This window comes from Neopelma chrysocephalum, unplaced genomic scaffold, assembly GCF_003984885.1.
Source record: "Neopelma chrysocephalum unplaced genomic scaffold, ASM398488v2 Primary Assembly neopelma1_44, whole genome shotgun sequence".
Taxonomy (NCBI): domain Eukaryota; kingdom Metazoa; phylum Chordata; class Aves; order Passeriformes; family Pipridae; genus Neopelma; species Neopelma chrysocephalum.
The window spans coordinates 39268-62126 of NW_020897703.1; the positions used below are offsets into that span (position 1 = coordinate 39268).

At 37.6% G+C, this 22859-nt stretch overlaps 1 protein-coding gene across 4 annotated transcripts in view; it reads left to right on the forward strand.

Moving 5' to 3' along the window:
• The window catches only part of NCKAP1 (NCK associated protein 1), a 58741-nt gene that overhangs the window by 16398 nt on the left and 19484 nt on the right, over positions 1 to 22859 (forward strand). For 2 of the 4 annotated variants that reach the window (XM_027677927.1, XM_027677929.1), the window contains 18 exons: positions 4697 to 4783; positions 4983 to 5039; positions 6116 to 6258; positions 6344 to 6434; positions 10271 to 10408; positions 11096 to 11144; positions 11626 to 11782; positions 12506 to 12562; positions 13079 to 13175; positions 13406 to 13512; positions 14551 to 14683; positions 15971 to 16052; positions 16521 to 16579; positions 17158 to 17303; positions 17833 to 17965; positions 19677 to 19796; positions 20060 to 20199; positions 21947 to 22078. In XM_027677927.1, coding sequence (XP_027533728.1) covers positions 4697 to 4783; positions 4983 to 5039; positions 6116 to 6258; positions 6344 to 6434; positions 10271 to 10408; positions 11096 to 11144; positions 11626 to 11782; positions 12506 to 12562; positions 13079 to 13175; positions 13406 to 13512; positions 14551 to 14683; positions 15971 to 16052; positions 16521 to 16579; positions 17158 to 17303; positions 17833 to 17965; positions 19677 to 19796; positions 20060 to 20199; positions 21947 to 22078 — 1928 coding nt within the window. Of the gene's footprint in view, positions 1 to 4690; positions 4784 to 4982; positions 5040 to 6115; positions 6259 to 6343; positions 6435 to 10270; positions 10409 to 11095; positions 11145 to 11625; positions 11783 to 12505; positions 12563 to 13078; positions 13176 to 13405; positions 13513 to 14550; positions 14684 to 15970; positions 16053 to 16520; positions 16580 to 17157; positions 17304 to 17832; positions 17966 to 19676; positions 19797 to 20059; positions 20200 to 21946; positions 22079 to 22859 lie in introns of all 4 variants that reach the window. The other 2 variants (XM_027677925.1, XM_027677928.1) reach the window with 1 other exon arrangement.

A 22859-nucleotide genomic window follows, 5' to 3' on the forward strand; every position in this document is an offset into this window, starting at 1 on the left:
TTCCAGTTTTCTTAAGCAACAAAACTGCAACTCCCTGTACTCCACCATAAAAATAACTGGCCTCCTGACCATGAAAAACCAAAACCCTTTCCAGGTAAGGGGATGCCCTGCACAGCTGCCTGTTCAGCTCTGCTCCTGCTCAGGGAGTTTGTGGTGCTGAAGGGACCACAAATGAGATGGATTTTCCAGAACCTGCTGAGGCAGCAGTTTATTTTATGGGAGTACCCCTTGCATGAGTCAAGTCAGATGATGAGTAACTGTTCTCTCTTCAGCTTTGTACAAACAGTTAAGATTTCTTATGCTTGAGAAAAGGATAAATTAATGATATTTTGCGGTTTCTTCTGAAATAAACTATGTACAACAAATAAAACTTTATCTACGTTTTTCCGAAAAAATCATTCAGAATTGAAATTGCTCCTCTAGTACCTGCTGTTCTGGTTTCATGTGCAGTACTGTGTCTGAAGTCTTCAGCTGTTACCTGCATAAGGCTGACTTAAAATGACTCATCCCATAATGTAATCAGGAGTATAGCATGTAAAGCCTTTCAGTCTAACAGTCGTTTGCAAGAGGCATTTTTTCTTAGTAGTTCCAAAAAGTAAAATCCTGAAATCCCTTTAAAATGTTTCACTGAAAAGAATTCTCATAATGTAACTTAGATTTTTTTGCAATTGTGAGCACTGTCAGCAGTGTTTACAGCATGTTTATATTCATGGCTTAACCTTTGACTGGGCATGAATTTGAGACTGAGTAGCATCCAAATACAGTTTAACTTTTTATCATTATTTGTAATAAATCACTGTAGCACACTGCTGCCAGTGTCCATATGAGTCACTTGCCAAGGCAAATCAAACTACTCATGTGCTTGCTCTTGTTGCTTCATAGTGTCTGCAATACCTGCAGAGGAGTAAATGTGTGTAGTACTTAAGATCTTTGCTTCATCCATTAAAACTCTCTTGATTTCGTGATTGACAACTGAAGAACTTGGCCTTGAAAAAACAAAGAAACAAACAAACAAAAAAACCCCTTATTAATACCTAGACAGTATTTTAGTTAAGCAGTGCTAGTGAGATGGCATTCCAAAAATTGTAAGGTTTGTAAATGAATTGTAAAAAGCTTGCTAAAATTGTAAATGAAGGGTGAGAGAGTGGGGAAACTATTCTTTATGGCTGACAGGTAGATCAGTTTATAAAGAGGAGCCTCCCTGCTCCAGTTGGCCATCGTTACTAATAATATGGTCAACCCTAGAGGCAATAACAGTTGCAGAGGGTCATGGGTGGCTATTTTTTTTTAAAAAACAGTTAACTTAGTGCTAAGAAGATGAAAACAAACCAAAAATAGATTTTGCAACAGACAAACATAAGTTAGTAAACATGTTAAATATTCTATTGCATCTTTTTATATGCAGCACAGCACTTCAGAGAAGAAAACCAAGGACACATCTATCAATCTGCAGTTAGTTTACAGAATTCAAAACTAATTTTCTTCATTTGATTAGATCCTTCTGTCTTTCCCTGCTGTTCTGCTGTGGAACTTTGTTCAAATGAATTGAGTTTTTCAAATCTTCGTCTAATGACTCTACAGGTGGCAAGTGTAGTGACTGTAACAAATTACAGCAAGAACACTGACAGTGATGATTTACCCCTATCCTCAGAATTTTAAGTCAGAATTTATAATACTGCTTTTGGGGGCTTATATTCCAGGTAGTATTTGGGGCTTATATTCCATCACACTGATGCAAGAAGCAGAAAATTCCCCTAGTGTCTATTCCTGGAGCATGAAATAAGTCATTTATTCACATACTATTGCTACCAGTCAAACATGATAAAAAAAGGCAGGAGTACAGTTATCCTCTGGTTTGTCACACATAATACTTTCTGAACAACCTTTTCTAGTTGTCTTGTATTTCTCCTGAGCTTTGATATTAAACTGGTATTTATTCACATAGTTAATATCCCAGTGGCTGCATCATTACTCTCTTGTTTCTGAGCCATCATTCCTGTAGACTCTGAGTGAGGCTGTCTTACACTTTCTGATTTGTTTTTTGCTTCTTTTAATGTGCTTTCTCTGTGTACGTAATCAACTGTGCAAAGATTTTGGGGATTTAATATGAATATCTTGTGGATAATATACTTCACAAAGTGTTAACTTCACTCTCTGGTATTTAAAATCCTGATTTGTAAATAATATTCTAATATAATCAGGGATGTGATATGTTATTAATAGACAAAAGAAATAATTTCAGATTAATTATTTCAGGGTTTTTTTTATCTTGCTATGTTATGCTGAAATTCCTACAGCTTTTCATAGGTCTTTAATTTACCTCATTAAACAAAAATACTATTGGTATAATTTGTACTTTAAATTCATAGAGAATAAGTAAACCACTTACACGTAACCAGTCAGCAAGGCATGGTTAGCTATAGTGAAAATAATCTTATAATGCTAGTAATGTTTTAAGAGTTATTTCTTCAGTTTATCCTATTTTAAAACTTTTGTTGGATACTGAAAACTGTTTGATAATAAATTGCAGGCAAAGTTAAAAAGCCTGAAACAAAATACAAAATGATACAGCACCAGCAATTTCTCAACAGCTGTTAGGAAATTAGTAATGGAAAGTTTTGATGCAGTGGGTGTGGAAAGAGCCACACCCACATTCCTGAGTGATAAAAATGCAAATAAACATCCAAGACACTACATGCTGTCAGCTGTTCTAAACATCACCCATCAGGCTGTGCTCTGTGAATGGGACTGTTTGCCCCACACTGATCTGACAGTGGTCACAGCTGAGGTATTGTTTTACTTCACTGCTGCTATTTTAAATAAAAGCTTTTTGACCCTTTGAACACTCAGAATTCCAAGAATGATCGTCTTAACTCTGTAGCATTGTTTATGTATAACTGTTTCTGGGAATACAGGTAACTAGTTAAGAATGCACAACAGTGTTTCCATAATTCTTGATTGAGTATATAGCTCCCTATACTCCGTACAGCTTCACAGAATTTATGAAAATTTATTGGGTTTTTTTGCTGTTGAGGTTCCCAGCACCATCTCTCTTTTTGCTGTATCTCCTCACTTCATATATTGTGCCTCTGAAATTGTGGTGTCCTGCAAGAGTGGACACTCAGTTGCTATTTGTTATACCAAAAATAAATCAAGTGGAAATAACGTATTTCCTAGTGCATGAGATTTATCAGGACAAGTTACAAAATAAACACATGTACTTGCAACTCTTTTTCATTTAAGTCTCAGCTGATGGCTACATGAGAGAGACTTAAATAATATATAGGGGAGGCATTCAAAGTCTGATCCTTTGCAGTGGTGTAAAAGTAGGCAGGAGTATTTTATAATGGAGCCACTCCAATTTGCTCATAGCTCTCTATATTCCTGTCTCCCTTGGCTGTAGTGGAAGCCTTATGGCTCAAGGCTTCTAAGAATCATCACCACCTCTAAAAATTCAGAGGAGAGAAGCAAAGATGATTTTACATGGGATATGCAGTAGTGGTCCAGCCAAGTCTGCTCTATGCATTTAGAGGAACTTTAATGCTTTACATAAAACTGAGAACACAAGGCACAGCTTTATAAAGAGAGGGAGCTGAAGTAGCATACTCAGTTCTATTATCTCAAATGAAAATAAGCTAACAATTTATTAACTCTTTCATATGATTGATTGCTCTTTTTGAGAAGAAAATCATATTTAACTTGATCAGTCTTTAATTTAAAATCTTGCAGCTTTTTGGAGGGCACTTTTTTCTGCTCAGTGTTGCAACTGCTTTAACTCAATTCATGTATCGGGAAGGAGACTTAATTCATAGCTGGATATTGCAAGTTAAATAATTGGATTCTTCAGTGCTGTGAGACTAATACATAGATAAACAGAATAGCTGTTCAGTAGCAGCTAGAGTTTTTTGTGTTCTTAATTGTCCAAGTGTCTGGTTCTCCCAGAAAATTTTGAAAAACAAATGATATTTCATTGTCTGTTTAAAATAATAATTAAAAAAATCCATGTGAACTATTTTATGCCTTTGTATTCACATTTGCCTTTTCCATTTTATCCACCAGTTTCTAGTGCTAGTGTTTTGCTTCTTTTTTTCGTTTGTTTCTTTATTTCGTTGCTTTTGTTTGAATGTATTATTGTGTTTATATGGAACTGGTCCAAGAACCGTTACTGTATTTTATGTTTGTATCTACATTTTATTTTGCATGCTTAACGTGGCTTTGCCTGGATATTCTTTTTGGTAAGTTCAGAATTTAAAAGCATAATGTTTTTCTGTAGTAAAGTTCGTAACCTGCCGCCTTCTTTTCTCCCACCTCAAGTAACGTCATTATTTTTTTTTTTTTTTTGGCATACTGATTTGTGCTCGTGTACTGTTCTGCTTTGGCTAATTATACACATGATAACACTGTTTCCCTAACTACCCATTTTCATCTCTAGCTGAGCTAAGCAATATGACTCTGGTACTAATGTGTACTAATGTGACTTTTATCTTCAAAGCGTAGTTGGCAGCTGTTAAAATGATCTGTGCTGAGGACTCTGTGTGTGTTTGAGACACACAGAACCTCAGTCTTAGAAAACCATGTTGCAGCTTCTTTGCATAGCCTGGTGGTTACTCTGCGCTTCACAGGGATTACTTTGCAGCAGTTTTCTCAAGATCTTCTAAGAACAGTGTGTGTGTTTATGTTTCTCTTTTAGCAACAGCTTGCTCAGCTCCAGAAAGAAAAGTCAGAGATTCTGAAGAACCTGGCATTGTACTACTTCACCTTTGTTGATGTAATGGAATTTAAGGTAAGTTGTTACAAATGTGTCAGCTGTCTCGTCACATCAGGGTTTTGTCACTCCATTTATGAAATAAAACTATACAACAAAATAGCTGGACTTGTAGCTCTGTTCTTCAAATAAAGGAAGAATCAAGATCCATCACTAGTCGTTGTAAAATGATTTATTTAGCTCTTCTTAGACTAAAGTTACTCCTTTGTTTTTCAAGGACCATGTCTGTGAGCTGCTGAACACTATTGATGTTTGCCAAGTCTTCTTTGATATTGTAAGTTTCTCGGTTTACACTTTCAAAAATGTTTCTAATCAGGGTCCTGTGGGGAGAAGGACTTGCTTATGTTAGCCCAAGAAACATGACATATCTAGTTATAAATGCAATAGAAATAAAAACGCTTATCTTCAGGATTTCTGATTTTTATAATAGCTTGAAATCAGAGGCAGACAGACTGTTTTCAATGGGCTTCTTATGAACAGTAGTAACAGTGTTATCTGTTACCAGAAATACAAATATTTCTGTAATTTTTGCTTTATTGCATCTACAAATTAATTCTTAGGTTCTACTGTTGCTTGTATGCTTAAGCCTTATGAGACTCAAAGGACACGAGTATTACTGGTGTCCACATAAGCTATGTGAGGAGGTCACTTCTAGGGTTGACTAAAGCAAGTACAAAACCATCTAAAAGAGTTATATTTAAAAAAAAAAATCAAAACAAATGAAAAAACCCCAACCCAATATGCAAAAAAAACCCACAGGGGAAAAAAAAAAAAAACGAAAAAAACCCCAAACCAAACCAAAACAAACCCTTAACCTCAAAACTCCCCAGCCAAACACTGTAGAACTCCAAAAGAAAACCTCAAATGCCTTTTCTTCTTTGTTTCAACTTTCTTAATGTTCATAATGTCACCTTGCTAGTTTTAGTCATTATTCTAAATTTGGCTGACTTAGTTTCATAATATAAAAAAAGAACAGGTATATATCCTGTGGAATGATGTTACCTTTTCACATTACAGAGTCTTATTAAAATAGATTTCATAAGCAAGGCACTGCAGACTGCTTAGTAACATCCAAGAGAAATTTTCCTATCTGTCAGGTAACCTGTGACTTTTAAGTCTGGAAAGATTTATTTGCTTGCTTGCTTTCGTGAGTGCAAACAGTTCTGGGAATTTGAGTGAATAAACCAAGATCATACAAAGTCATATGCAACCAGAACAAGAACTTTGTTCAAAAGACAGAGTCCATTGTATTTAAAAAATGCTGGAAATTGGTGGAAAGGCAAGGAAAACATTTTATGCTTGTTTTGTAAAAATTTAGGATGATAATTTACAGGGTTTTTCTATTTCTAGACTGTAAACTTTGATTTAACAAAGAACTACCTAGATTTGATTATAACCTACACGACTCTAATGATCCTACTGTCCCGAATTGAGGAAAGGAAGGCTATCATTGGATTGTATAACTATGCCCATGAAATGACACATGGAGCAAGGTAAAAAAAATCTATTGTATAAGAAATTTGTGTAATGATAACAGTAACAGCTGCACCTAAGTGAATTGTTTGTTGTTGCTTTTAGTGACAGAGAATATCCACGCCTTGGCCAGATGATTGTGGATTATGAAAATCCTTTAAAGAAAATGATGGAGGAATTTGTACCTCACAGTAAAGTATGTAACTACTTTTTAAAGGCACGCACTCTGCTAATTGGGAGAAACAGAGATTGAAAAGTCAATATGCAAGGGTTTGTTTTGTCAAAGGCTGTTGAGTATTAGTTTTACATCAGATGTTAGTTATAATGAATGTCTGGAGCTGGGGATTGATAACATATTAAAAAGCAGAACCTATAGAAGTACAGTAATGGTGAGACCCACTAGTAAAGTGCCATTTTATTTACTAAGTAGTAGAAATGAATTAAAAATCAGTTGCAGATCATCTGAGAACAGCTACACCTGTGTTTTGTGTAGATTTGTAGCTTGAAATTCAAGAGATCCCCATGTTTCTGTGAAGTTGGTTATTTTGCTGGTTTGCCATTTTAGATGAACGTGATTTTCTGTTTTGTAACCTGAGGGTTTTTGCTTTGGACTGTCCTTAAAGTGGGAATCCTGGAGATCATCACTACCTCTTTAACTATAGCTCCTGTATGCAAAAGCTGACACTGCTTACCCTGCTCAGTTGCCTTCACTGAGTTAAATGAACCCAATTCCTTTACCCTTTTCTTTACAAATGTTTTTAAGCTTGCATTCTTACACAGCTGGTTGTGTTGCAGTTGTGTGATGTTTTATCTAGGCTGTATTTTCGTATAAGAATACCTTGGAAAAGTGACAGAAGCTCTGCCAATGTCAATGTATATCCTGTTTATCACTTCCCATTTGTCCACTAGACTTGCTATTCTGTCAGAGGAAGCTAGTTTTATGTGAGCACGACTGACCAACTGTTATTTATACAGGTGTTATTTTCTATGTGCTCCCAAATTGATTGTGTAGCAATTTATTTTTGAATCTTTGACAGGAGCTGAAGTTAAATACTAAGTTACTGCTTAAACTTTTCAAGGTTTGGTTTTTTTTTTTCCTCTGTTTTGGTGTCTAGGTACTGTTTGTGTTTTTCTTCTCTGACCCTCTTGAGATTTTTCTTGATTTCCTTAAACATTTTAGGATTGTCACTAGAAGTTCACGGAGTATTAGGGGAAAAAAAGAGGGTGTATCACCTTTGGAAGAAAGGGCAGGCAACTCATGAAGTGTTTAAGGATATTGTTAGGGCACGTAGAAAGAAAATTAGAGAGGTGAAAACACAATTTGAACTTAATCTGGCCACTTCGGTAAAGGATAATAAAAAGTGTTTTTATAAATACATCAATAGCAAAAGGAGGGGCAAGGAAAGCCTCCATGCTTTATTGGACACAAGGGGGAATATAGTCACCAAAGATGAGGTAAAGGCTGAGGTACTTAACACCTTCTTTGCCTCAGTTTTCAACTGTAAGGCAGGTTGTCCTCAGGACAAGTGGTCTCCTGAGCTGGTAGACAGAGACAGGGAGCTGAATAGCCCCCCTGTAATCCAGGAGGGAACAGTAAGCGACCTGCTGAGCCACTTGGATCCTCACAAGTCTGTGGGACCAGATGGGATCCACCCAAGGGTGATGATGGAGCTGGTGGAAGAGCTCGCCAAGCCGCTCTCCATCATCTACCAACAGTCCTGGATCACCAGGGAGGTCCCAGATCCACTTCCAGTCGGAAGTTGGCCAATATGGCACCCATCCATAAGAAGGGCTGGAAGAAGAACCCGGGAAACTACAGGCCTGTCAGCCTGCCCTAAGTGCCTGGCAAGTGTATGGAGCAGATCATCCTAAGTGCAATCACACAGCACCAACAGGATGGACAAGGGATCAGACCCAGCCAACATGTGTTTAGAAGGGGCAGGTCCTGTCTGACCAACCTGTGTTGACGTGGTCTGTCTGAACTTCAGCAAAGCCTTTGACACTGTCTCCCACAGCATACTCCTGGGAAAGCTGCAGCCATGGCTTGGACAGGGGCGCTCTCTGCTGGGTTAGGAACTGGCTGATGGCCGGGCCCAGAGAGTGGTGGGGAATGGAGCTGCATCCAATTAGTGTCTGGTCACCAGTGGTGTCCCCCAGGGATCAGTGTTGGGCCCAGTCCTGTTTAACATCTCTACTGATGATCTGGATGAGGGGATGGAGTGTACCATTACCAAATTTGCAGATGACACCAAGTTGAGGGGAGTGTCAGTCTGCTGGAGTCTCTGAGGACTCTGCAGAGGGACCTGGGCAGGATGGATAGATGGGCTGAATCCAGTGGTATGATGTTTAACAAGGCCAAGTGCCAGATCCTGCACTTTGGCCACAACAACCCCCTGCAGCACTACAGGCTGGGGACAGAGTGGCTGGAGAGTGACCAGACAGAAAGGGACCTGGGGGTGCTGAACATGAGCCAGAGTGTGTCCAGGTGGCCAAGAAGGCCAATGGTATCCTGACCTGGATCAGGAACAGTGTGGCCAGCAGGAGCAGGGAAGTGATTCTTCCCCTGTACTTGGCACTGGTGAGGCCACACCTCAAGTATTGTGTCCAGTTCTGGGCCCCTCAGTTCAGGAAGGATATTGAGGGCTGGAGCAGGTCCAGAGAAGAGCAACAAGGCTGGGGAAGGGACTCAAGCACAAGTCCTATGAGGAGAGGCTGAGGGAGCTGGGGCTGTTCAGCCTGGAGAAGAAGAGGCTCAGGGGAGACCTCATCACTCTCTACAAGTCCCTGACAGGACAAGAGGGCACAGTCTTAAGCTGCACTGGAGGAGGTTTAGGTTAGACATTGGGAAGAAGTTCTTTAGAGGGAGTGCTTGGGCCTTACAATGGGCTGCCCAGGGAGGTGGTGGAGTCACCATCCCTGGAGGTATTTAAGAAGAGACTGGATGTGGCACTCAGTCCCATGGTCTAGTTGACAAGGTGGTGTTGGGTGGAAGGTTGGACTCGATGATCTCAGAGGTCTTTTCCAACCTAATTGATTCTGTGATTCTATTTCCCTAAGTGTTCTGGAGTGAAATAATTTTGAATACTTCTAATTCATCTAAATAATCTGCAATGTTATTTTTGTTACACTTCCCTTTGAGTGATTCTTGTCTTGTTAAGAACTGTTATTTAGCTAAGGATCTCATTGGAAAATAATCTTTTCTGGTGCACATTTTAGCAAAGATGCTTCACTTTTCAATATTATCTCTTGTATGTAATAGCAAACCAATCCTTTCCCTTGAAATGTTTTTAAAGCTGCCTCTCACTCTGATTTTTTGCTCTTGTGCTAGAGGTATAAATTGGGGTCAGGGATCCCTTCAGGCACTGTGCCATAGAAACACATTCTTGGGTTGCACTCTCGTGGAATTGCACATTTAGGTTGTCCCTTTATCCCTGACAGTTGTTTAGTCCTTTGCTTTAGCTTCGGCGCATGACTTTGTTTTTTTTGCCTGAGTGACCTTCTCTGCTGTCACAACAGAGTCTCTGCTCAGCCCTGGGTCCCTGAGGATTCATGCAAGCACCACAATTGGTACAAAAGTAATGGAAAAGACATAGGATACACTTACCCGCATAAGCTTAATTTGTTATGAAGTGCTCCTGTAGACAGTATCTGCTCAAATAATTATAAATTGCTACCAAAAGGGCATAGTAAATAATGTGGCAGAGAAGGGAATAACACAATAATTGGAATGCTTGAAGAAATAATGAATAATTCCAGTTGTAAGTGACAGGGTTGTTGTCCCCTATTCATTTTTTTTTTCCCCCCATGTCCTGTAATTCTGAGCTTTGGATCCTTCCTTTAGCCTGGAGTAGTCTTTTATATGTTCAACTAGATGCAATGGGTTTTAACCTCAAGTTTAATTTCAGAACTAGCTCAGTGTAATGTTTTGATAATTGTTAGTTATAATGCTGAGAAATCACCTGTGCTGAGAAAACACCTGTACTGATAAAACAGTACTAACCATTCAAACTAACCATTACCCTCCTTTTCTAGTCCCTTTCAGATGCTCTGATTTCACTCCAGATGGTCTATCCTCGACGAAATCTCTCAGCTGACCAGTGGAGAAATGCACAACTACTGAGCCTCATCAGTGCCCCCAGTACAATGCTTAATCCTGCACAGTCTGACACAGTATGGCCTTTTAATTTGCATTATATGATACAGTGAAGCAAGGTTTTCTGTAAAATAGTTTTCTGTTGGATTATCTCTTATGTGACTTCTGATCAGAGAGGTAAATAGGCTCACTGGGAGAACTGAATAATTCAGTACTAGGGAAAAGTTTCCTTGCATTAAGTAAAGCTTCTGTTACATTACCTTGTGCCTTCATTTCCAGTATTTAAAAATCAAAAAATGAAGGGAAGCAATGCTAACTTCTGCAGTGTAGAGGGAGGGAATCTTGTGTACTGTCTCAGGTGTTTGTGAGCCAAGAGACTGGAAATCACAACTGGTACTTCCTTTAAAATTTGTGTTTACACTTGCCACCTCAGTTGTGATATGAATAGTTATTGTTCTGAAAAAACCAAAGCATTAACAGTTGTCAAGTAGTGATTAGTATACATCAAATGCCTTTTTAAATACAATGTTTGTTGAAATCAGACATTTGACAAAATTTGTTCGAGATGTTGGAGGGTATGGAAGTTCATTTAATGTTCAAACCCTGTTTCTAAAGCATTGAAACAGTGCCCTGTTAGTGATCAGCAGCAGTCTGATCATCAGCATTTAAGGCTTTCTATGTCCCTTTTTGCTAAAAACTACTTCTCATGAAATGTATTGTCTTTTATATAATTCGTGTGCTACAAATTACGGGTTTTTTAACAGATGCCATGCGAGTACCTCTCTCTGGATGCAATGGAGAAATGGATCATTTGTGAGTAAAATATTCTGAAACAGCTCGTGGTTGTATTAAAAAAATAGTTAACATTTAAAAGACTACTTGGTTTTGTGTACTGTGCAAAAGCTGTTGTATTCAAATAAGATTCTGGAGAACTTGATTAAATGTCTTTTGTATGTATCACTTTTAAATGCAGTGAAGTGAGAATTCAGCATGTGCTGCTTGAATGGAGTTTGTCATTATTTTATTCCACACTGACTGAAAGTGAGGGCTTTAGTAATTGTGATGAAAATAGCCAAGTAATGTCAGCATGAAGTAGTTCATGTTACAAAAATGTTGCAAAAATATTACGAAAATACCTCCTAGAAGCATGAGGGGTATTTTTTTATGTTACCCATTAAAGAGTTTATTAACGATCTATGTGAACTATTTAAGAGAAAATGCATAATCATCTCACTGTTCTCTTACTGTCTTTGTGCATCTGGTTTGTGACATACATCAATGTGAACTTCTGAAGTTGGATTTATTTTGTGCCACGGAATCCTAAATAGTGATGCTACAGCTTTGAACCTTTGGAAACTTGCACTTCAAAGCAGCTCTTGCTTGGCTCTGTTTCGAGATGAAGTATTCCATATTCACAAAGCTGCAGAAGACTTGTTTGTAAACATAAGAGGGTAAGTTTTAATTCTCCTTTTATTCTTTCAGTACCTCTGTTGAAAATACCATATTTCTTGAAGAACTGTTTCAAAAATGTTACTTCTGCTTCACTTAAGTTCTGCTTATTATGCAAACATTTTTGCTTGATATCTTGACTATTTCTTTAAATGCATAACTTTTAAGGGCCTGATTCTGTAACCACCGCACCTTTTCTTTGTCTCAGTTCTGAAAAGGTCTCGTGAATCAGTCTCTGAAATGACAAAAGTTAAAATTAATGATCTGACCCACAAATCTTGTGTAAAAAAAAAAAAAAAAAATGGTGTCCCTGCCCACAGCAGAGAGGTTGGAACTAGATGATCATTAAGGTCTCTTCCAACCCAAACCATTCTATGATTCTGTAATTCTATGATCTTGATCTAGTGAAGGGAAATGATGTTACAAATGTAGAGCTTGCTTGAAAAATTGCATCTGGCTGCCAGTGTTTCTGCAGTATATCATGTAAAAGCTCAGAAACGAAGTTGTGAGTTCTACCAGCAGCATTAGGAGCGCTTCAGTAGAGAGGTTTTTTTCGTTTGAGTGTCCAGTTTTGGCATTTAGCTCTGATCAGGGAAATAAGTCTCCTGAGCTTTTTGCTGTGTCCTGCTTGCTACAACATTGCAGCTCCTCTTGAGTTGCACTCAGGTCTCACTAAACTGTGCTGCTGATTCTTATTGCCCTGTTGGGTTGTTTTTCACTTGCAGCTACAACAAGCGAATTAATGACATCAGAGAGTGCAAAGAAGCCGCTGTTTCACATGCGTGAGTGTCTTACCAAGTTTTCCTGATAGATTTCAATGTTGGTCGTCTTAAAACAAAGTTGTAAAGAATGTATAAAAGGGATTTGTTGAATGCTGAATTACTTGTGCATTTTCAAATGAGATCATCTTTTAAATCTGAATTTGCTTAATACCATTACCAATTTAACTTCCCAAGTTTTAGATTAGTTTTCAAATTATCTGGATGGAAGCATTTAGTTTATTCTTTAGTTTCTTTTTGTCTGACTACTTAATGAGAATGCAAACTAAATAGAAACATTGTAATGGAGTCACAATGAGGAGGGGCAGAGAACTTGGGGTTCAAATTTAATGATACCTTGGGAATATAGAGCATTGGTGATGGGGATGCCAATTTAAGTTGAACCACGTTCTTCAAAATTCTGAACTTGTGAAGTTGATATAATGTAATCTGCCTATGCTTGGGCTTAAATGTTGTAGCAAATCCAATGTTCTGTGGCTAGCACAGTGGCTGATGTCTGGGATTGTTCTCTTGATGCAGCGGTTCAATGCACAGAGAGAGACGCAAGTTTTTACGTTCTGCACTCAAAGAGCTGGCCACTGTCCTGTCTGATCAGCCAGGCCTGCTGGGCCCCAAGGTAATGATGCCTCTTATGCTTTGCATTTGTACAGTTTCACAGTGTGTTTCTCGGTGGTAATACCACATTGAGTTTGTTTGGGAGGGGAAAAAATCCCACACTTCACTCTGAGAAAACCTAGTTAGTTTTCTAAATACTTTGATTTTACAGACTAGTTGCCTCTTAATGTGCACAAGCTGTCCCAACTATTGTGTGTATCTAAGAGCTTGTCAACAATTTTTCTTTTTCAGGCACTTTTTGTATTTATGGCATTATCCTTTGCTCGTGATGAAATTATTTGGCTTCTACGTCATGCGGATAATATGCCAAAGAAGAGTGCAGATGACTTCATAGATAAGTACGTGCATTTTTAGTGTTATACCGTAAATATTAGAATTTCACAGACAAAATACGTTTCAAGGCAAGGGAACCTCAGAAAAGGATGGATATATAGAAGGGTTGAGACTGTGCAGAAAACTTTTACCTGAGAATATTAAACTTCCCATCAAAATAGAAAACTAAAAGTACTGCCTTAGAAACTGGAGCACATCAGTAAAAATCAATTTATAAAATAAAAGTATTTTATGTAACTCATGCCTTTTTATTTTGAATAAGCAAAAATAAAGCTTTATCATGTGTCTTTGGTGTTACTGATTTTGCATTGATAAATCAGTGGAGGAGGCAAGAAAACTGTCGAAAAGCTTAATTTGTGGATTTGTAGAATGTCTCTTGTAGCAAAACTGTCTTTCAAACAGTTTTTGAAATAAAGCTAAGCTTTATTTATGTAATTTATGACTGCATGAATGTCACCATAAACAGATGGTAAAAATGAGAAAGGTGATTATAAGATCTTACAGGTGTTGATAGGCAGGAAACTGATTTGTTCTCAAGATTATTGAACACAAGGTTGAACTGAAGGACTGCAGGACTTTAAATGAGTGACAGTCACAAGGCCATTTATAGCTTTACTGGGTTTAGATGCTAAGGAATGATGAAGATTCCAGAGCCTCTCTGAAACAACCTGTGCAACTATTGACCAACATCATGGCTTGAAAAAAAAAATACAGAAAAGCAGTTATTACAGTTGTATTTTTCAGGTGTAACCACTTTTCAAGAAAAACATTTTTTCAAATTGAGCATTACAAAAAGGCTTCTTAATCAAAAAAAGGGAGGAATAGTTATACAAACCTTTGAGGATTACTGCTAACTTACCTCCTGTTGAGTGGATTTGACCTTGCAGAGAAAATGACCTTATGTAAGCTCCTTTTACGATGTCAACAAATATTTTCATACAGAAATTACCTATTGATAATTGTTTTAAAAGCAAGGTATAGGAGGAAATACCCTTGAGAAGCATTGCACTGATAGGAATTGGTTTTTTTGTCTTCTTGACTAGGCACATAGCCGAGCTAATATTCTACATGGAGGAGCTCCGAGCACACGTGCGGAAATATGGCCCAGTGATGCAGAGATACTACGTGCAGTATCTCTCTGGCTTTGATGCTGTGGTCTTAAATGAGCTTGTGCAGGTATGGCAGCACTGGGGTTCTGGGTTCTCAAATACAAATTTTAAAAAGGGCTCTTTGTCCAAAGTGACTTCACGAAATGCCTCCTGGTTTGTGGGTTTTGATGAACGTTACGAAATAAAGCAAATTAAGTTACTGTTTAATTCTAGGATATAGAGTTGTGCTTTTTGTTTCTTTATGGAATCATAGAATATCCTGAGTTGGAAGGGACCCACAAAGATCATCCAAGTCCAACTCCTGGCCCTGCACAGGACCATCCCCAAGGGTCACACCATGTGCCTGAGAGCATTGTCCAAATGCTCCTTGAACTCTACCAGGCTTGGGGCTGTGACCACTGCCCTGGGGAGCCTGTTCCAGTGCCCAACCACCCTTTGGGTGAAAAACCTTTTCCTAATGCACAATCTAAATGTCCCCTGACCCAGCTTCATAACTCTTATGAATGGTGTGAATTTATATATATAAGTATTCATATATGAATACTTTATTATTATCAAGTACTGTTATGTTTAGAAACAGTGCAACAGGTACTGTCACTGAAGGGGGTTGTAGAAACTTTTTCGTGTTTAGCCCAACCAAGAAATTATAAACTTTCTGAACTGCTTTTGTTTCATTCCCTAGTGACCCCACTAGATGGAGCCCAAACTGAAAGAAGAATAAAAAATGGGCTTGAATTTTAGTTGTCATTAATTCGTAACAGGTATCAGGCATGAGACTAGACAAATGATTGAGTGGTAATTTGGTTTTTTTCAACCTTCAGGTTAAAATGTCAGTCATTGCTGGAATTAAGAGAAACTTCTTTATTGTATTATTTGATAGAAATATGATCCTATTAATTGCTGAAGCTGAAAAGATTTATGTTGTTATTTTGTAAAATTTGACCACCTGATAGGCCATTTTTCAGGTGAAGTCAATGTTAGTAAAAAAAGTTTTGAGAAGGTTTTTTGGAAGCAAAGTGATGCTGAAATGGGCTCCATTGTATCCTGCCATGGCCAGGTTTTCTTTGCCTACAGGACAGAAAATACACAGCTACATTTACTGACAGATTTTCCTGTTTTGGGCAACTGTTGGTTTGGAAGCAAACTTTCCTAGGTATTTGTCACCAACCAATGAATTAAAAAGTGAAAGTTTTTAATTTAGAAGATTTAATTAGCACTATTTGAAGTATTCCATCAATTCCATTGATTAAGTTAAGGTTTTTGTCACACTATAGCTGATAAATGGGGCATGGGTGCTGACATTGTTTCCTAAACCATATAATAATAATAATAATAGCAACAACATTTATTTTAGAATCTTTCAGTGTGCCCAGAGGATGAATCAATCATCATGTCCTCTTTTGTAAACACAATGACTTCACTAAGTGTGAAACAAGGTAAGTTTAGATTGAACTTGGAAAAATGATAATAGACTGGCAGATTCCATCACTTTTTGTTTCATGCAATCAGTAGAAGCAGATAACTTGTATAAACTGCATTTGTTCCCTTGTTTCTCTTTTGTTACTGTATCAGAATCTTGTGGCGTGTCCCTTTTCCAGGGCAGTTCCATTCAGATAGAGCTTTTGAAGGATGCTGTTGGGTAGTAATATATTTTAATAATTCATATATTCTAATATATTCTTATATATTTAATATAGAAAAGTTATTACACATATTTCCATGTAAATATTTTAATTCCTATTAGCATGATTGTGCTGGATGAAAATTTTTGGGTAAAAGCATGAGGTTTATTACCCAAATAATTCTTTAGTACTTTGGGGTTTTTTAGAAGATCTGATATAGTATATCTGAATTTGTAGCTGTTTTCCTAAAGGTTTTCTATTCTGTATTTTTCCCTGATGCAGTTGAAGATGGAGAGGTATTTGACTTCAGAGGGATGAGATTAGATTGGTTTAGATTGCAGGTAAGACTTGGTAAATATACATGCCACGTCACTAACTTACAGCCTAAATGTAAATTACTGCTCATCTAGATTGCTCTCAGACTGCAAGTGACAAGCTGTCTAAAAATAACCTACTCTTAAAATCAAACAAATATTGAAATAGATAATTTGCTCCGTTTTGATATAACTTTACTTTGCATAATTTTTGCAAATCATCCTTTGGGGTGTTTATAGCAGCTCAGAAATAGAACGTGTTGGGGCTGAGCAGTTTGGCGGCTGTGCGGGGTGTGATTCAGTCTGCCCACGTTGTTAAGGGAGGGCTTACAAGTGCACATTTGTGTTTTGTCAATACATTTGGTTTACAAGTTTATCTGTGAATTGCTGTCACAGTCAAATGATGTTTGGAGACTTTGCTGAAAGTCAGTTTGCTGGTTTTTTTCAAGCTCTAGTGGAAACATAAAAGTTTTAAATCTATGCACGGTCTTCAAGTACACAGGTGTCCTGTGCATAGCACAAACAGAATTGGGCAATAGCAGTGGAATTTGAAAAAAAAGCAACTGCACATGTAACAGCAGATTTTTTTGTGTGTGTCTTTCCAGGCCTACACCAGTGTTTCTAAAGCTTCACTTGGTCTTGCAGACCATAGAGAACTAGGAAAAATGATGAACACAATCATTTTCCACACGAAAATGGTAGATTCTTTGGTGGAGATGTTGGTGGAAACCTCAGATCTTTCTATATTTTGGTATGCTACTAAACTGACCCTGCAAGTTTTTTGTTATTTCTTGATTGATTTGTCCTTGCAAGTGTAACTTTTAAATGGCAAAATTCGTAGGAAGATAGGGCCAGTGGGAGAATAAACTGGGATTTCTGGTTTCCAGAAAAAGTAGTTTGAAAAAGGTATTTCTGAACATCTGTTATGAAGATTCTTCAAGCAGTAGCATAAGTCATCTGGGCTCATTTGCAGATTCTTCGTTAATACTTTTTTGCAAAAAGTGCAAGTTTTTGCAGTCCCTGTGTGGCAAACATCAGAATAAAAATATGATGATGATGATAATAATAATAATAATAGGGATGTGCAAATAAAATGCATAAGAAGTGAATGCATAAAACAAATGATGAAAAAAATTATTAAAGCATGGGGCAGTTCTTGGTATAACTACGAATTGACGCTAGTAGCAAGTTTGATTTCTGTGAAGTAAACTTAATTTGCAGCAAAATTATATATGTATTGCATTTAAATGTCTGATTAGTAACTGATTCTTTCTGATCAGTTTTTATAGTCGTGCTTTTGAGAAGATGTTTCAGCAGTGTTTGGAGCTTCCCTCTCAATCAAGATACTCAATTGCATTCCCACTGCTTTGTACTCACTTTATGAGCTGTACCCATGAACTGTGCCCTGAAGAGGTAATTTTTAAATACATTTTCTTGTTATTTTCATCTCTCATTCAAAGTAGAGTGAACTAGAGCTGAACACTGCAAGAAGGTGTTTGTTATGGCAAAATTAAATTTGAGGGAGGAAAGTTGTAAAAATGGAAGTAAAACAAATAGATACCTTGTTACATGGTTCTTCACTCACAGATCTCAAAATCCTTTTGTGAAGTGAGAAGGTATTATCATCTTTGCTTTAAAGGGAGATTAGCTAAGGTACAAATGTTAGATGACTTTTCTGCTGTCATTCAGGCTTAGATGCTAATAAATTCCATATGCCTGTTAAAACTTAGAAGCAACAGTTTTTCCTGTCAAATAATTTATAATTTGATAGTTAGGAAAAGGAAATAGGAGGTGGAGGGGGGCTCTGTATGGCTTATTATAAATAGTGTTTCTTCAGTAAGAAAAAAAATAATCCTAAGTGATACACAATATAATGCAAGCATTTGCTTTGGTAAGAACTGGGTAATGCAAGCCCTTATTGGTTAGAGTTAAAAATGAAAAAATACGGTGTTGCTTGAAGAAATAGATCCTTTGTTAAAGGAAGCAGTTTGATTCTGAGGAAATTCTTTTTATTTCTGCTGTAACCAAATAGATCCTTTTGTACATTTCCTGTATGTGCATTGATTTTGGAATCACTCTGGGATTAACTTGGCCATTTTTATGTAGTGCTCATGAAAGTGTGTTTTCATTCTTAACAGTGGTCATCTGAAACAATTAGATTAATAAGATTTATTGTAATATGCATGATATGGATTTTTCTTATTTAAACATTAAATTCTTTTCTGCTAAACTTCATTGCAGTAGTATGTCTATATCATTATTTCCCTTGTATGCTTTGCTTTAAACAGCTGCAAATGCTATTTATAGTAGACAGCCACTAAAAAGTTTCCAGGAAAGCTTCCCTTCAGGACAAGAGATGTCTTTGAGAACAATTATAGTAACAGTAAAGAATCAGTAGCCAAAGTCCACTGGACGCACCAGTACTGTTCATTCAGCTGCAGCAAGCACATTTTGTCACAGCCAGCAGAACTCAGAATTCAATGTCTGAATTGTATGACTTAGCAACTATTATCATTTTGGAAAAATAATCTTGGCTGTGCTGTGTACAGTGTGTGGTAGCGTGGCTGTAAAGGAAACATCAGTGGTGAAAGGAAGATTTCAGCGAGACAGAGGCTGTGCTTGTGCAGATCCAGTGACAAAGGAACTGAATCCAGAAATTAATGCAGCAGGGCTTCATTATTGACTTTTTCAGTGGTCTGAAAGACACTGTTTTCTCTTATAGCTTGAGTTGCCTGCTCTTTTGCCCATAGATTTAGTGCTGGCACAAATTAATGAAGAGGACATTCAGAGAGACCTTGGTAATTGGACATGTTAAAGTAGGTTTGCTCCAAAATTAAGCATGGAAACCTACTTGTTAAAAATCTTTTTTTGCCTTCTTTTACAGAAAAAATTTTTAGTGATAGTATATCACGTCAGTGACTTGGACAATGTCATGGTTCAAATTGCTTTCAAAGAGAAATAATATCCCAGTGTCAATATTATTGAGGGCTAATTAATTTATTATTCCTCATACCCTGGTTATCCGACTTAGTGAACTGTTCTCTTGCATACAGCGTGGTTTGTGTGTTAGTTGTGGGACTAATGGGAAACTGAAAATCCTACTTCCATTTTTCCCTTTTAACAGAGACATCATATTGGAGATCGTAGCCTTTCCTTGTGTAACATGTTCTTGGATGAAATGGCTAAGCAAGCTCGAAACCTTATCACAGACATTTGCACAGAACAATGTACATTGAGTGACCAGGTGAGTGTGATTTTGTCTACTTTAATTCTCCTTTGAGATTTTTCTCTGTTCAACTTTCTGAATTTTTGATTCTACTTCCTGTTCACTTTTTTCTCCGTGTTTTGGGGCAGTTTTCTTTTATGTAGTTCAAGGTAGTTTGAAGAAGAATTTTTAATACTAGAATTGTGTAGTTCTTAGTCAAAGGAAGCATGTGTTACTTCTGTTATGAAGTCTACTAAAAATGGGATTTTAATTTGGAGGGCCTGTTTCTTTTTGTTTACTAGTTGCTGCCAAAGCATTGTGCCAAAACTATCAGTCAAGCAGTGAACAAGAAGTCAAAAAAACAGACTGGCAAGAAAGGAGAACCTGAAAGGGAGAAACCAGGAGTAGAAAGCATGAGGAAAAACAGATTGGTTGTGACAAAGTAAGCCACCTCTTCTCTTCCTTCCACCTTGAATCCCAAGTTAAAACATATGTGTTTTACATACTGAATGCTTTTTGCTGTATTTTTTTGAGTTTAATTGACTGTAAATATGGCAGCTTTGTAGTTTGTGAGCATATGATGCTTCTGTACCTCATATAGAGACTGAGTTCTGTTACACAGAGCAAGAGGAATGTGTGTCTCTTGAATTTATCCCCTTGGCTGTTTTCTTTCCTGGCCAGAAAGGATCCTTGTGCTGTTGTAGCTAGGCTTCCTCAGTAGTCATATTAATTGCTGTGGGAATGTGAGTACAAGGAGTGGGTGGCATCTTTGATTCTGCCCTGTTTAGCACTGTTAAGTGCAGGCTGGGCAGACAGTTGTTGCTGCTCCAAGACTGTTGGCTACCTTTGACTCCTGAGTTGGAGTTGTGGCTCTAGTGGCTGCAGAAAAATTGAGAATAGCAACAAATCAGTAGCAAAAGCAAAAAAAAAACCATCTGAAAGAGAGAAGAGGAAAGGTTAATAAATACAGTTTGGGGTGTAAGAGATGAGAGGGTAGGAATGGGTATAACATAGGTGTTAGGAGAGCTCAGGGGACAGGATGGTGGAGTGATACAAGTGTGAAGAGGAAGGAAGATAAAAGAAGGAAACAAGAAATGTTGAGTATTGCGGCTGGGAGTGCCAAAACACACACACAGACACTGCTGAAGGGGAAGTAGTTTTGCTACAGTTGCAGCAACCAAACATCAGAGAACTGTTGTTGCCTTAAGATTGGGAGCCAAAAAAAATCTCCAGGCAATTTTAACTTAGTAGAGATAAGACAGAGAACAGTCCTTTAATGAAGGCCTTCATGGCACAAGGAGTACACACGTGTCCAGGGGCTCCACAGTTGATGGTGTTATCCATCCAATCCCAGAACAATCTGCCCCCCAGATCCTCCCCCCTGCCATGCCTCTTCAGAATTTGAATTGGGGGTCCTAAGACCCCTTTTGGCCTCATCTTCCTCTTCTTCCCGGCACGTTACTGTCCTTTGGAGCTTCTCCAAGGTTCTGGGCTCGAAGATTTCTTTGATTGTGATGGTATCTTGTTGTTCAGGCCTGGGGTGCAAATGTTCCTCAACAGAATGAAGGCCTGCCTTGGAAGGAGTCTAAACAAACTTAAAGAATTTAGAAAATACGATATGAAATAGGGTAATAGAATTGTAGTTTACACTTACCTAACCCTAAAGTGTGACAGACTATATAATTATACTAAAAATCTACATTTGCTACACAGATACTTTAAAATCTACAAAAAGCTAAAAATCCGAAAAATTTGAAGGCATCACTGTAAAGATTAGAGAAGTTGAGAGAAAAGAGCTTACTTGTAGCTTAAGATTCCCTTCCCCAATATTTTTTTGATTTTTAGTAGTGGCTCATGGCAAATATTACTTGTATTGCTTAGCTCAGTTAGGGAATAAACACCAATCTGTTCTTTTGAGGGGGGAAAAAAAAGAGTATATATATTTAAAAAATTAATCTCATATCACTCTCTCTGTGATGCAGATCAATGTGCAGTTGTAGGATGTGTTCTTAGCCAAAATACCACTTTTAAATATGCTAGAGAAGTGCCTCAAAGCAGAAGATGATAATGAAGAGTTAGACCTGTACCTGCTTTTGAGGCCTTGTCTGTTCAGCATGTGCTTTCCATGATAACATGTGCTTATGTTACATTAAATGTTTTCCCTAATTTCTTGTTGTCTGTTCCTAAAGCCTGGACAAACTGCACACTGCACTTTCTGAGCTCTGCTTCTCAATCAATTATGTACCGAACATGGTGGTTTGGGAACACACGTTTACCCCAAGGGAATATTTAACGTCTCACCTGGAAATCCGCTTTACCAAGTAAGAAATATTGTGGAGTTAGAAGCATTGATGCACAAGATAAGCCCTTGCTGATTTGTGTTGGAAATACTGTGTACTTACTACATTAAACGAGGGTTTAAAAGTGGATTAGGAAAATGATGAGTAAAATTCCAACTAAATGATTATTAAGTTACGTGTGCAGACATAGACAATTGTCAGTTCCTCTCTTAAAATGTGTTGAAATGCAAATCATCTGTTTAAGAGCCGGATCCTGCATTCCTAGTCCTGTGTATTTTGTGGGAGTTGGTGACACCTGTTTTTAGGCATTTATAAAGACTTGTCTTCCCACCATTCTTTTGCACAGTGCTGGATTGTTTCAAGTGTTTGAGTTCACTTCCACTGCCTTGCTGAAAGGAAACCTAAAAATCAGAACTCAAGACCTGACAAAGCCAGCTGAGAACATATTTTGGTTACTTTTTTTAATAAAAACTTGTCAGCCAAACAAATTAAATGTTCCATTTATAATTATTTGTCAGATCTTTAGGTGGCATTTCTTTCAGACGTTTGCAGTTTCCCTTTTAAGGTAGTGTTTCACTGTTAGAATTTGTTTACTCTTTTAACCTGCTCATGTGTAATTGGACTAGAGCTTATTATTATACCACTTAATCTTGTCATTATACCAATTTTGAATTGATTTTGAAATAAGGGACTGCCTCAGAAGCAAACTGTTGGAAGTACTTATTTACACATATTCAAGTATTAACAAAAGCATTACTTTAAATAATCTGATGTTCTCCTCCAGAATAACTCCTGTTCACCT